This window comes from Candoia aspera, chromosome 4 (genome assembly GCF_035149785.1).
Source record: "Candoia aspera isolate rCanAsp1 chromosome 4, rCanAsp1.hap2, whole genome shotgun sequence".
Lineage (NCBI taxonomy): Eukaryota > Metazoa > Chordata > Lepidosauria > Squamata > Boidae > Candoia > Candoia aspera.
Genome location: NC_086156.1, coordinates 57131044 through 57144899, shown reverse-complemented (window position 1 = coordinate 57144899; position 13856 = coordinate 57131044). Strand labels below are relative to the sequence as shown.

The following is a 13856-nucleotide window of genomic DNA, read 5'->3' as shown; positions in this document are numbered from 1 at the left end:
CTGTGGTGACAGATGATCTCATCCAGTGGTTTCATGTAGATGTTGAAGAGGAGCAGAGAGAGAACCGAACCCTGTGGCACCCCACAAAGGAGGGGCCGAGGGTCGGACCTCTTGCTCCCTATCACCACCAATTGGAACCAGCCCTGGAGGAAGGAGGTGAATCAGCTCAAGACCATGCCACCCACCCCCAATGCCCTGAGCTGCCTCAAAAGGATACCATGGTCGATGGTATTGAAAGCCGCTGAGAGGTCAAGAAGAGCCAGGATGGATGCACTGCCTCCATCCCACTCCCACCAGAGGTCATCCATAAGTGTGACCAATGCTGTTTCTGTCCCATATCTGGGCCTGAAACCTGACTGGAAGGGGTCTAGATAATCTGTTTCATCCAGAACCATCTCTAGCTGTAATGCCACCATTTTCTCACCCACTTTCCCCAAGAAGTTACATTTTGATTGCTTCCCTCTGCAGTCAAAGCACATAGGGCTAAAACATATTAACTTATTTGAATTTAATTTCTATTAAACGCAGAGACATATATTAATTATACATTCCATGGATTTCGCAATTAATTTAGTTTCACTCCAGCCTATAAGTATTAAGCAGAAATTACTGAGGCATCCATAGCTATATCAAAATATACAGTCTGTATTTTATGTTTACTGCATTTTAAAACAGTGACGAATTGTAGTATAGTTATTGTATATGGTAGGTGATTTCATTCTAAGTAAAGGCCATGGCAAGTTCAAGTGATGACCAATATGGTGTAGAAACTTGCCACATAATCAGAGTTGTCCACACAGAAAGCTGATATAGCATCTGATCTGTGTTCAGGCCATATGAGTTTCTTGGCCATTTGACTCTGCCCTTGAACCCTTTACCCAAGAGTTCTGCCTTTCACACCATGGGTAACCTGCACTTTACAGATCTGTTTTACATGTTTTGGTCTTATTATAATCTATAAGAAGTCACTTACAGCTATCAGAGCTGGATAGAAAAATCCATACACCAGTAGATAGTAGCAAAGCTATTGATTGATTGATTATGTACCATCAAGTCAGTGTTGCCTCTTAGTGACCACATGTGTATCTTGTCCAGGATGACCTATCCCATCTTCTCAGGTCTTCCAACAGTACACCCATCACTGCTTTAATTTAGTCCATCCATCACGCTGTTGGTTGTCCAATTCCTCTTTCCTTCGATCATTCCCAGCATTACAGACTTCTCAAGGGTGCCACAAAGAAATATCCACCAAAACCTTTTTCTTCCCATCTAGTGTTTCTCCAGAATTTTGATGTCTAGATTAGGTAGTCAGAAAGCTATTTGAGTGAGAACTGGAAGGGGAAAATGCAGGATAAATGTTCTTCATGGCACTAGTTCTTCCAGTATTTTGGGCAAATATAAAGATTATTAAATAGTTGTATCTTTTATATTCATCACAGAAAATTGATTTACACTTTAATATGCAATACTATTGGTTTGAGGCAAATTCCTAGGAGATGTTTTGCAAAACAGACTCCTCAGATGAAGCCGCTCAATGTAGAATGAGCCTTCTTCTGCATGCTAACTAGTTCACTGTACATAATACACACTATTGATTTACAACTATCCCGTCTTCACTCTTGATTCTGGCCTCAGAGGCTATATTACTCCATAAATTTTTTCTACCACCACCAGGAAGTTTGCAGATTTTCTGTATAGGCCTCTGGTTTGATTCACACAGGACATGAGCAGCAGGGGGGAAGCTGCCCTTGGTCTGATGCTTGCACGCTAGTTCCAAAACCAAAGCATTTTTTTAAAATGGTAGGGTAATTACCATTAACATAATGGTAGGGTAAATTATATGGCTATAATTTTATTTATACAAACTATAAGAAATAGAACTATTCCACAATAAAATGAACATCTTTGATTTTACTACACCTAAGTGACTGTGCTATCAGAGTAGCTCTTACCATTCCTCATGTAAACTTTATAATCCATCATGATTACTTATATGCTCAGTTGAGAACCCAACATGCTTCTACATTATAAACCTTTCTCATATCCCTCTCTCTGTATAAAAACAACAATTTAAATGATGCATAATCAATAGTTTAAAACTTGAAACTTTTAAAAAACTTTTCCCCAGAACTTTCCCTCCAGTCCCACCAAAATAATGTTCATAATTAAATTAATGAGGTTCTTAGTGACACTTATTGTAACCATCATCAGAGTGAGGGTAACTACTTTGGGGAATTTGCCTTTCTTCTGTCCTTCAGTCTATTTATTTTGCTTCTCACTCACTGTAAAGAAGCTGTCTTGAGTGTCTTTGATGCAACTGAGCCACTCTTATTGACCTCCCCATGTCCATTTTGGAAGATAATAGAGCTCTGAGCTTCCAGGACAGAGTGCCTTCTTCTGGAAGCTGGACATGTTACCAAAGAAAGCAGGAAGGAACAACCTGCCTCACTTGGAAAGATTTGAATCAGGCAAGGTGGAGTAGGCATCTGAATGGTGGCAAATGGGTATGGCATAAGGAATAGTATGTTTATGTGTATGATGCGTATCACACATACACATTCTCAAAGGTATGTGCTTGTTCAGTGTTAAAGCAATAATGGGGTTAGCCCGGTAATTGGCAATAAACCATTAACAATGATATGCCAACAAAACACTGGAAAATCCAGAAGTGAAGTATCCAGAAGCTGAAAACAAGCACACAAAATCACATAGAGCACTTAAGTGGTTTGGTGGATGGTTCAACAACTCAGCACCAGGCAGGTATATCGATGTTGGGCAGACTGACATTGCTACAGAAATGTTATTGCAAACCACAAAATGCCAAGTGAAACTGAAAATATTTGGTGGCAATTTAGAGGTCAAGCTCTGGAGAACTGCAAAAGATTTGGAGTGAATGAAAGTGCTCAGTGGGCTAATGCTTGATTCAACTTTATCAGCCACATCAGTGGCATAGGGAGCAGCAAGCCTGAAGCACTTCATTTAAGGCCATAACACCTGAGTGATATAGTGAAAGTGAGAAGAAATGGCATTTATTTTCGGTAAATGTTCTTCTGACCTAGGGATTCTGGGCAATAAACCATCAGGAAGAAGTTATGATGGCAGCATGCAAATTACATAATCATCTGCACAATAACTTCATGACACACATGATGTCACTTGCCCCCATTTTCCATGGATATAAACAAATTGGCATGAATGCTAAAATCTATTTCATCATGGCATGGGCAATCATGTAATTCACATAGCCATCTTAAAATATTTCTCAGCTTAAAAATCAGGTACATTAACAGTGTCTATTTCAAGAAGTTGAGTAAAAAAACAGTCTTTGGAAGTACTGTATAAAAAAATTAATTCATCTTGCTTACGGTCATGATGGAGAGCCACTGTAGCATAATGGTTAAGGGGTTAGACCAGAAGCAGGCAGACCCAGGCTCTAGTCCCTCCTCAGCCACAAAAGTTCACTAGGTGACTTTGGGCCACTCATCCTCCCTTAGCTCAAGTTATTTCCCAGAATTGTTGTGGGCAAAATAGGAGGAGAGAGCTCTCGGTACAGAGTCTTGAAATCCTGTTCAAAAGGTGGGATATAAATCTATTGCATAATGTTAACGAAATTTAAATTAAATACATAATTTTAATACAGGTGCAAAGATAAAAAGAGTATTTCCCTGAACGTACCTCAATCTTCATTTGGGGAGTTGCTACAAGAAAAGCTGTAACAGGAAAGGAGTGTAAGATTTACTGAAGAAATCCAATTTGGGGGCTGCGGATTCAACAGGGAAGTATTGTGTTAGTTACTCAATCATATTGGTGATGTCCTTCTCAATAGCTGCCATGCTACTTTCTAAAACAAAAAAAAAAGTCCAAGGCTCAATTTACCTAATTCACATTCCACTGGGTAGAAGAATTGTACCTGTAGTTTGGATTTTGAAATCAGAGAGAGATGCAGCTGTGCTGGCAGCTCTCAGACCCAGTTAAAATGGCCAAAGGTGTAAAACAAGATTGTATCTTGCCTCCTTTTTTAATATTTACATAAATTCCTCATTAAATGTCTATAGGAGATAGAGCTACATATCTTGAAACTGGCAGGCAAACATCTTTCTGCTGTGCTTTATGCAGATGACAGTGTCTGAAGGCTCTTGTTCATCATTGCCAAGACAAGCAGTTAGTCATTAAACAGAAGTTACATTTTTTTTCCCACCTATTAAGATAGGTGGCATACAGACAGCCATAATGTGGAACAAATGAAATGTTTTAAATATCCAGGAGTTATTTTTCAAGCTTCCAGAGGGAAACTACTCCCACTAACAATCCCTTCCCTGCGAGTCCAAGAAAGTGCCATGACAACATTAAGATTTCAGAGAAAGCAGGGAAGAAATTTTAGCCCACTAGCTAGTAAACTTTTTGTCACAGGATCAATTTATATGGGGTGCAGACAGGATGTTTTTCCAACTAGAGACTCCTTGAAAAAAACCCAACCAGATTTTTTAAGCTTCCTTTTTCAGTCTCCCAGATATACTCCTAATGCAGGCCAGAGGCCAGATTGCCCAAAATTGAAGCCAAAATTTAGTCAAATATCTGGAAAGATTGGCTAAAGCTTAAGCAGATACCAGTTAGGTTGTTTCCATCAATATCATTGGATAACTCTAGTTTCACATGGAGCAACATCATCACAAATTTCATTCCTGTAGCCTTCCACATGAGTATGTATTATCTCTGGGATCAGAAAAGCCTAAAGAGGTTATTAAACCAAGAACACAGAGATTCAGAATGATTTAACTGAACCTCAATGATCTATAGACCTCTCAGAGAATTCCAAAAATCTGTTTCAGAGGTTTGCCAGTAATTTACCTACCAGTCCGAAATATTGATGACCATTCTCTAATGCTAACATCTATGTTAGCAGTAGAGACCCTTGGCACTCTTAGAAGGCAGATTCTGAAAAATGCTAAGTCTTTGGGGATTCTGCTTGTGTAGTTTGGGTGAGAATGCATCAAATATTATGCTGCTAATTTGACTTGGATTGTCAGTTAATCTTAGCAAAGCCTTTATTTTAAAAAACAACAACAGTTCACTCAGTTGAATCCTATATCCTCTTACAAAAAGTGACTTTAAGATTACATTTTTATTGGCAAAATGTCATTTCCTAGAGAATATGGGGAAAATAGGCACACAGGACCTATCATAGGGAATCCAGGACTAAGTAAGAATAAAATTAAAATGTGGTTAAAATTTATATTTTATAAATTACACACACACACACACACACTGTACATATTACAGAAAGCAAGTAAATATAACTATGAATACATAAAACACGTAAGTATAAAAGCAGTTGCCAAAAGCAGAAGGAAACAAACACATAAGGAAATAAGAACAAAAATTGAGGAGAGAAACTATTTTTATTTTAATGACTGACATTTTGACTGTAACCTGATCTAAGACCTTCATAAAATTTGGAAAGTGCTTCTTAAACAGATAAAATGCTGTAAACTGTTTGCCTTAATAACATTTATCTGAGAACAGTGCAAGGATGTTCTGGGGTCTCCATGGCCAGGCAACAATATGAGAATTTAATCTTGATCAATAATATTTATTTACTTGGTTTATATACTGCCCTTCAGATATTGCCCTTGTATCCTTTTGATTTACACTGGAACTCCCAGCAACTTATACTTCAAAACAAAAGAGAAAATATATTGAAAGGGTAAAAAAAAATCATTAAAATACTGATAATGAAGTATTTTAGCTTCAAGTTAAATTCAAACTTTTGATGGAAGGACTGTCTACCTAACAAAAAGAAATCTGATTTTAGACTTTAAATTCTTGGTGATTGGGATCGTCTTCTTGCTTTTGCTGAATAAAGTACTATGCCTACTTTTTATAGTTGAACAAATAATAATAATAATGTAATAATGAGGAGGAGGAAGAAGAGGGTAGTGGTGAGAGCACTTTTTAAAGCTATTTAGTGGTAAAATGACTTCTGGATAATACTGTGGGAGAGAATGAATACAAATTGACATTTCATTAGTTATGGAAATCATTTCACCAAGAAGGAGGATGAAGAGGAAGAATAAGAAAAAGAAATAGCAGTAATAAAGACATATAGTTTTTGTGGTAAGTGTATGGAAATAGTTGCCATTGCCTCTTTTGGGGATTTTTTTTCAACTTCACAATCTAACCTACATCTTTTGGTTTCCCATTCAAATACTCACTAGATATAACCCTGCTTAGCTTTTCTCAAGGTCAGAATCAGTCAAGTACTACCATCCAAGCTGGGTAATAGTCACTGATGTTGTTCTATTTTAATTTTTTGTTGGCGTGAGGTCCCTTGGACTTAATCACTTATGAGATTAATTCTTAAGCAATATATCAGGGCAATTTGGGCAGGACACCTGCTGGGTTCTCAAGAGGTTACATTTCCCCCCCTAATCAAGTTTTTTATACGCCCAAATCTTGTGCAAATCATACTGACATCACGTAAGATCTTGTTGAAATATCATGGGATTAGACTAACATCTTACATTCTTGGGTGGTTATGTGAAATTGTATCATAATGTGTGGGGCTCCATAAGTCTGATGACTCTTTCTAGAGACACACTGTAATATGTTCGCATCAGAACCTGGACCAATGAGTGACATTACACTGTATGAATTAACAAGTTTGCCTCCTATTTAACTGGAATTGCCCTCCCCCCCAAAAAATTATAGCTGGTAAAGGAGTGAGGGGTAATACTTTCCAGTTTGGTTCAGCTATAATGGATATATATTGATCCTGTTTTGTATACAGTGAAGTTGAAAATACAATTTGTTTTATTTATTTATTGGCTATACAGTCATAAATTTAAAAAAGGTTAAAAACTAGCAAAATCACAGTGGATAAAGAAAAACAAGGAAGAAGAAAAAATAACTCAGCTTATTTTAACCACTTATGTCAAACCCAAGATCATCATTTTGGCTGATCGCTCAAAAGAAAAAAAAAAAGATTTCTGATTGCAGCCAGTCCAAGCATCTGTTGAGAAATTAGTTTTCAATGGTACAGAAGGCAGTTCTAGAGAGTATGTATGGTTGTCTCAGCCTCTAAACTCAAGCAGATGCAAAGATCTTCTTGAAAAGGTACGCTGTTGAATCTCTTCAACACTTTCAAGAAGGGGTATCGGAGCTTGCCATTCACTGATAAAGTTGCTGAGACTTTAAAAATCATAGTATTTTTAATAGTTCATTATTACGGAAATGGAATTTCCATAAAGCCGACTCTAGATGTTCATACAGAATGGGAGGGATCATACTGGATATTTTTAAACATGACATTTGGCAATAAAAACCAATACACTGTGACTTCTATTTTATTACTGAGCCTAACTATTGGTTTTACATCCGACATTTGATATTTCCATGAATAAATTGTGAGCCATATTTTATTATGAAGTCAAACTATTGTTTGATACATTAGAAGTTGTGATGTTTTTCTGATCATTCTGAATTATCAGGGACTGGCCACTATTCACAGTTGAATATGAACAAATAAATAACAGTTTTGAACTACGTAGGCCTCCACCACTTAAAGTCCTTTATATTAGCAGAAAAATACTGCTTATGAAAGCAGATGAAAAATGATCCCCAAAAGCATGGCTACTAATTTAATGATCTCCCATGGTAGAAATTTGGAAGAAAGGTGTAGAGCCTTTATGTAATAAAAATAATCTGTATAGAAGTTTTTATTACTGAAAAAGGAACACCAGTTCCAAGTGGTTTTATCTATCAAGCACCTGAAATAATCACAACTATCTGTGCCAAAGTGTTTATTTATAATATAGTTCTTAGAATGGAACAGCCAAATTAGCTCTTTTTGGAACAACAACAACAACAACAGCAAATAACTTGTTCCAATCAGACCATTGCAGTGATTTATAAGGTTGCCCTGTGGAAATAAGTATTAATGTTAATACCAAGCATAAGAGGTAGATTCAGGAATGCCTCTCCTAGCTGGGTAGGTAAAATTCTTATCCAGAGCAATATTTCCCTCAGTGAAATGGGAGGAGGGGAATTCTCTCATTCCAGTCCTGTGTCCTAACTCCCACTTATCCAAATATTATGTTTGTTGGATTTGTAAGAGTGTCCAGAAAAGCATGGTAAGCAGTCTTGGGAGCTGGAGAATTAGAAAACATCAGTAAAAAACACCTGTCTTCTTGCAGGTTGGAATACTTCACTGATGGCAGGAATTCTCAATCCAACTCAGCACTGTATTCTTTTTATTTTTTTTCTTAAACCTATGAACATTTTCGTTTTCTTTCCCCAATTTGATTATAGTTACCAACTTCAATATTACCCCAACAAGATTGGTTTTAGAAAGAGAAAAAAGTGAAGCTAGTGACACTCTGGATCAGTTCAAGAACTCTGTTTTCATTCTTTTTCAGTTCCAGCCTAAACAAGAAGGCCACCAGAAGAAGCTTGACATGATTTTTAGAAACCAAAACACAGGAGGCCAACAGCTCTTTGAAATATTGAGGGCAAGTGGTATAAACCAAACTGGCTTTCCCTGACAAATCACTGTTCACGCTCTGTCAGTTGTTATGGATAACAACTGCATTTGTACAAGGTAGCATGGGAAGTCAATAAAAGTCATTGCCTGCTGCATATTGAGTAAATGAGGATGCGGTTGCTGGATTGTAACATAAAATGTAACATTTGAAAGCCAGCTATGCTTGTGTTTCTAAAGCCTTGCATTTTGGGGTTCTCCTGAGTTGCAATGCCTTCGCTGTTTGCTGTAACTATATATTGTGACTAGTGCATCTGCATTCAGTGGTCTTGTGTGATATATGAACAAAATACTAAAATCTATACCAAACACAATCAGGCTGCAAAGAGTAAGATAAACAACTGAAGCAACTGGAAGCCAATCTATATTATTTGCCATGGGACTTGGCATTTACCAGTAAAACCAATGGTTTTATTCTTCAAAAACTAATCCTTCATTATAAGTACATCTTTATAAACATAAAAGAATGTATGACAACAATATAAATGTGACACCCTTGCTATTATTCCTTGACCAGAAGGAATAAATGGAAGCTTTGCTTCTAATGTATTCACTATAGATTATTCTTCAGATTTGAGAAAGCCAGTGATACGTGGAATTGTGCACATGTCTCTGAAGATATGAAGAATATGCATACATTAGCAGTCTCCAGATAGGATTTCTAACATCACCCATTCATTATGGATGATGCTGATGCTAAGCAATGCAAATTGATCACAGATGCATTCTATCTATGTGTTAATTTGAATAGCTCCCGAGGACATTCTGTGCATTGTCTGAGCAAAATTCATGGTGCCAGGTAGAAAATATGAGTGTTGAGGGGCTAACATGCACTCTATAAAGTTGTTGTTATCCACTACTATGTATTCTCCAATATCAGACGAAGATTTTTGTATTCTTATTAGGCAATGTGCTTCACTGCCTGTTCAGTTTGGGCCCATATTCTGTATGCACATCTAGGTCAGTCTACCAGGTCACTGGTGTTATGCACCCAGCAATTTGTTTAACATAATAGAGAATGCATGTGTATGCACATAAAATTACTTTATCATGTCATTTCAACAAGCATCATCTAGGGAATAGTAATGGTTCTTTCTGCAATAGCAGTCATATCGTTTTCCTGTAAGAAGTTATTTTATTCTATTCATTAGAAGTCTCAAAGAATGTTCATCTGGCTATATTTATTGTGTAGTCATGATATTTTGCCAAATTACCTCCTCCCCCCTCCAAAAACATGTTTACATATCATTTTCTTATTTCCTAAATGTGAGAATAGAAAAAAAAAGAGATTTAAATGTTATTTTCTTTTACTTTTTGTCTTCTGATGACCTCTCCTGGCTAAGCTGTTCATTATCTTTGATGTAAATAGTTCAGAATCTTCAATTTATCACTTTTAAATCTTATGAGTCCATTGGTAATCTTAGCTGTTTAGAATTATTTAAGAAACTGTATTTGTAATATCAAATCATTTGCACAGGATTAGATGTGTGTTCTACATTTTATTTGTATGGGAACATATATGAGATTCAAAGTTAATACATGTTTATCCTAATCCTAGCCTTACATGGGAATACTTAGTAGTTTAGTTAGTTCTAATAAATGAACAAACTAAAATGTTTCATGTATTCATTCATAATCCAACTCTAGAGTTTAATATTCTTTTGTGCCCAGTTGTACATGAGTATGGATATTGACTTCAGTGGCTTCTCTGTAGAACAATGTACCTTTGCAACATATATGTAACTAATTCTCTTAAAAAACAGTCAATCAGTTCCCAGTTTCAGTGGCACGGTACTAAGATAGTAAAATAACTGGCTACTCCTAAATATTTTCAAGGTTAATAACAAAGTTGAGCTATGTTAAATAGTCAGGATATGCAGCATTTCAGAAGTAATGAAGAAAAGATATTTGGAGGACCCAGGAGTATGCCATGGAAGCTGCAGAAGAAGGCAATCCCAGGGGGAGGGGAGAGCAGAAGCAGGGTTGCTTTAAAGAGGTGTAGACAGGTGCTATATTCACAACACCCACATATCCCAGACTACCTTTTCAGAATGGAATCTGAACCATGATGTGCCCCTATTAATATTAGTTGGTGGTACCGTTGAGCTGCATTATACTTTTGAGAGTTCTTTAACTGATTCGGTTGTGATCTGGATCACACCCACCCATACATCAATATGCATTACATTCAGACTGCTCTTTCCAAAGGGTTTCCAAATATGTTCTCCCACCCTCCAACTACTTAGCTCATTTCTGTGCCAAAACAGGCAAGCGATGAAAACAGATGTCAATCTAGTATATAACTTCCTGCCAAGGAACCTAAAGATCTGCAAAATAGTTTCATCAGCCAAAACATAAGAGCTTGCAGATAACATTACCACATTTTAAACTTTGTACTGTTTTAAAGACTCTCTTGCTCTTTTTACTGTCACTTGAGGTAGATAAAGAGGTTTTCCTTGTTTTATATGAATTAACTATTTTGTGATTGGAAAAGGACCTAATGCTAGAAAAAAAAAAAACAGTTGGACATATTATCTTGCAGCAAAGCTGGTGATGAGTATATTTGCCAGAGCATTTGGATTACAAGATTGGACACCATATCCCACAACCCCCTTTTTGTTCAGAGTATCACTTTATGCAAATTCACCTAATATGCGGTTTGGGGGGAACCTAACTTTAGCATAAAGCAAAGGAAGCCTGAACTTTTATGCTTTTCTGCACAACTGCATTTGATGCATTTCTGATATGTTAGTATATAATTTGGCTTGAAGTAGTTGTTCAAGAAAGCAAACCTGATTATATTGTTTGGGGGGTTTTTTCTACCTGTATTCATCTGCTATCAGTCAATCCCACTTCCACTGTATTAGAGAAGTGGCAATAACACAACTCTCTGTTTAACAGGAAGCAGCCAGTAGGTAGTAGGGGAGGGGGAGGGGGAGGGAGAGGGGGAGGGAGGGAAAGGAAAGGAGCAGGAGGAAAAAAACAGAAACTCTCAGATATATATATATATGAATGAAAGCCTATTTACATACTGCATTTTAATGCTTCTGAAAAAAAGACATCCCCTGAACATTTTGTTTACGAAAGTATGTTGTCTAACTTTTTGATTTATACCTGAATCCAAATTTGAGTTTAAAACTAGTTTTAAAGGTGTGTGTGTGCATATATGTATGTATATGTGTTTATATATAAATATGCATACACACACATGCATACACAGTGTTAGAAAGTATCATAAACAAGCTATCCTGTAAGCCAGTAATATAACAATGTGTGTGTGCAAGTGTGTAAAGATACACTTTAAAACATGTACCTTTAAGGCAACCTGAAGAAAACTAAACAAGATTTGGATTTCAACACATTGGACATAAAACATTGATTCTGCAGAGCAAGGAATGACAGAGACTTTCCTGACTTTCTCCTCTGTACATACAGTGCCATTGCTTATTATTAGCTGGGATGAAATTAATGTTAAAAATATAAATGGGATAATCCAACAGCACTGAGCAAAAAGCTAAACATTAGGTTATTTCTAAAAGAGGGATACAAATTAATGGGCTTGGGGCTATTTGGTTTACACACCAAGCCATATTTTTCTTCATGTGCCCAGCCATATTCTTCTTGATGTCATACAGAGAATTTTTAGAGAACAGCACGGACATTTGCAGAAAAAGCTTCTTCAGCTTGTGACACAACTTGCCAGCATACCTCTTTATACCAAACTTGGACTTTTATCAAATAAGTATTCATGAGAATTCCTCTAAACAAGCCCTAGTTCACCTCCTTAGCCACTGGTAGCTGTCAAATACTTCTCACAGACACACTAAGGACCCCAAAATCAGCAAACATGATTTTCTCCAAGACATGATTGAGCCCTGGCATCACTTTTTCCTCTTGTAACAAAATAAACAAATCACTCTATTATAGGTAGTAGATGGAAATATGCTGAGTCAAATACCACCAGCTTTGGCCATTAAATCTTCAGCCTCACGTATTATAAGAAAAGAGCGTGCAATACTTGTGTTCCCCAAAAGCAATATAGTTAGCGCACTGTGTCACAAGCATGCAGAGTATGTTTTCCAGGTCATTTAGAAAAGTCAGACTGCCAGTCTTTGGAATGGTTCCATAAACCAGAACAGCAGGTCTCTTTAAGTATTTGACAAACAACAGTATACTTCACTCTGAAATCAGACAACCAACACTACAAATGTGCATAGTAGTTTAAACTTGCTAGGCTTATATCTGCAGGTAGCTCAGTAGATTTGGCCAAAGGGCTGTACCTCCTTAGGGGACCTAGGGATACCACCCAGTGTGAAATCTCACTGATTCATCGGCTAGATGCAGATCGTTCCCATAACACCTCTTTAGAAAGGTGTTGAGGGAATGTGCTGAGGGTCACGTTTTGCTGATTTTGCTTCAAGAAGCGAAACTTTCTTCTTCAACAGATCGGCCGCAAGATCCCCTGTTATCGCTCAGGGACTCACTCTCTAGTGTGCTCAGGAGCACTTTGCTTTTTAGAAGTCAACCTGCAGAAAATCCCACCAGGAATGGGCAAAACAAAAACTTCCAAGAAAGCCAATCAGCAACCGCAGCCTGTTCCCCCGGTTCAACTGAGTGCCGCCAGTACTTCCCTTCCCAGAAAAATCGGCACCAGCTGCCGTCTCAGCGAGCCTCCCTGCAGCAATTCCAAACGATCTCCGAGCCTTTGTATGACTTCCCCCACTAACCTGCCCTGCCAAGCACAACCTGCCGTTGGCTTAATGTGGAAGCGCGGTACTTACGCGAGGACGGAAGGGCTGTCCGGACTCTGCCGCTGATGTTGCTGAAAATCCACAGGAAGAGCGCTGCTGTGCAGCCAGCGCGGAGAACCACAACCATACTGCACCTCCGGCCCCCCGTTAGTCCCAGGTATCAGTTGGAAATAGCTCTTGCTGGGTCTTCCTCTCTCCTTCGATCTTTCTCTGCTGCTCGTCACCTCGAGGGTAAAAGCCACTCACCCTCGTCTATTCTGTCGGGTCCCACGAAGTTCCCGAGACTTTGGCGTCTTTTTTCTCTTGGTCTACGCAACTCCTCTTCGGACTATCAGACCAATAAAGTGTTGAGGAACGGAGGTCACTTCTCGGGGACAAGGTCTTGGACAGAGGGAGCAAGTAGCGGGAGCAAACACTCCTCCAGCCGCCTGGCCGGAACCACGGCTACTGAGCCTTTTTCTGTACAGAGAAGGGGTGCTTCCAAAAGCTTCCCCTAGCCCGGCTGCTCGCTGCCGATGGGTAGATCCGCGGGACTCACACGCATACGCACACGCACACCACAGCCAGCC

General features: G+C 38.2%; 1 protein-coding gene across 1 annotated transcript in view; it reads right to left on the bottom strand.

Annotated features, from left to right (window-relative positions):
- The window catches only part of CNTNAP2 (contactin associated protein 2), a 1282126-nt gene extending 1268473 nt beyond the window's left edge, over positions 1-13653 (bottom strand). Inside the window, exon 1 of the mRNA XM_063304201.1 lies at positions 13318-13653. Within this exon, the coding sequence (XP_063160271.1) occupies positions 13318-13414 (97 nt within the window). The 5' untranslated portion in view covers positions 13415-13653. The remainder of the gene's footprint in view (positions 1-13317) is intronic.
- Positions 13654-13856: the final 203 nt, after the last annotated feature.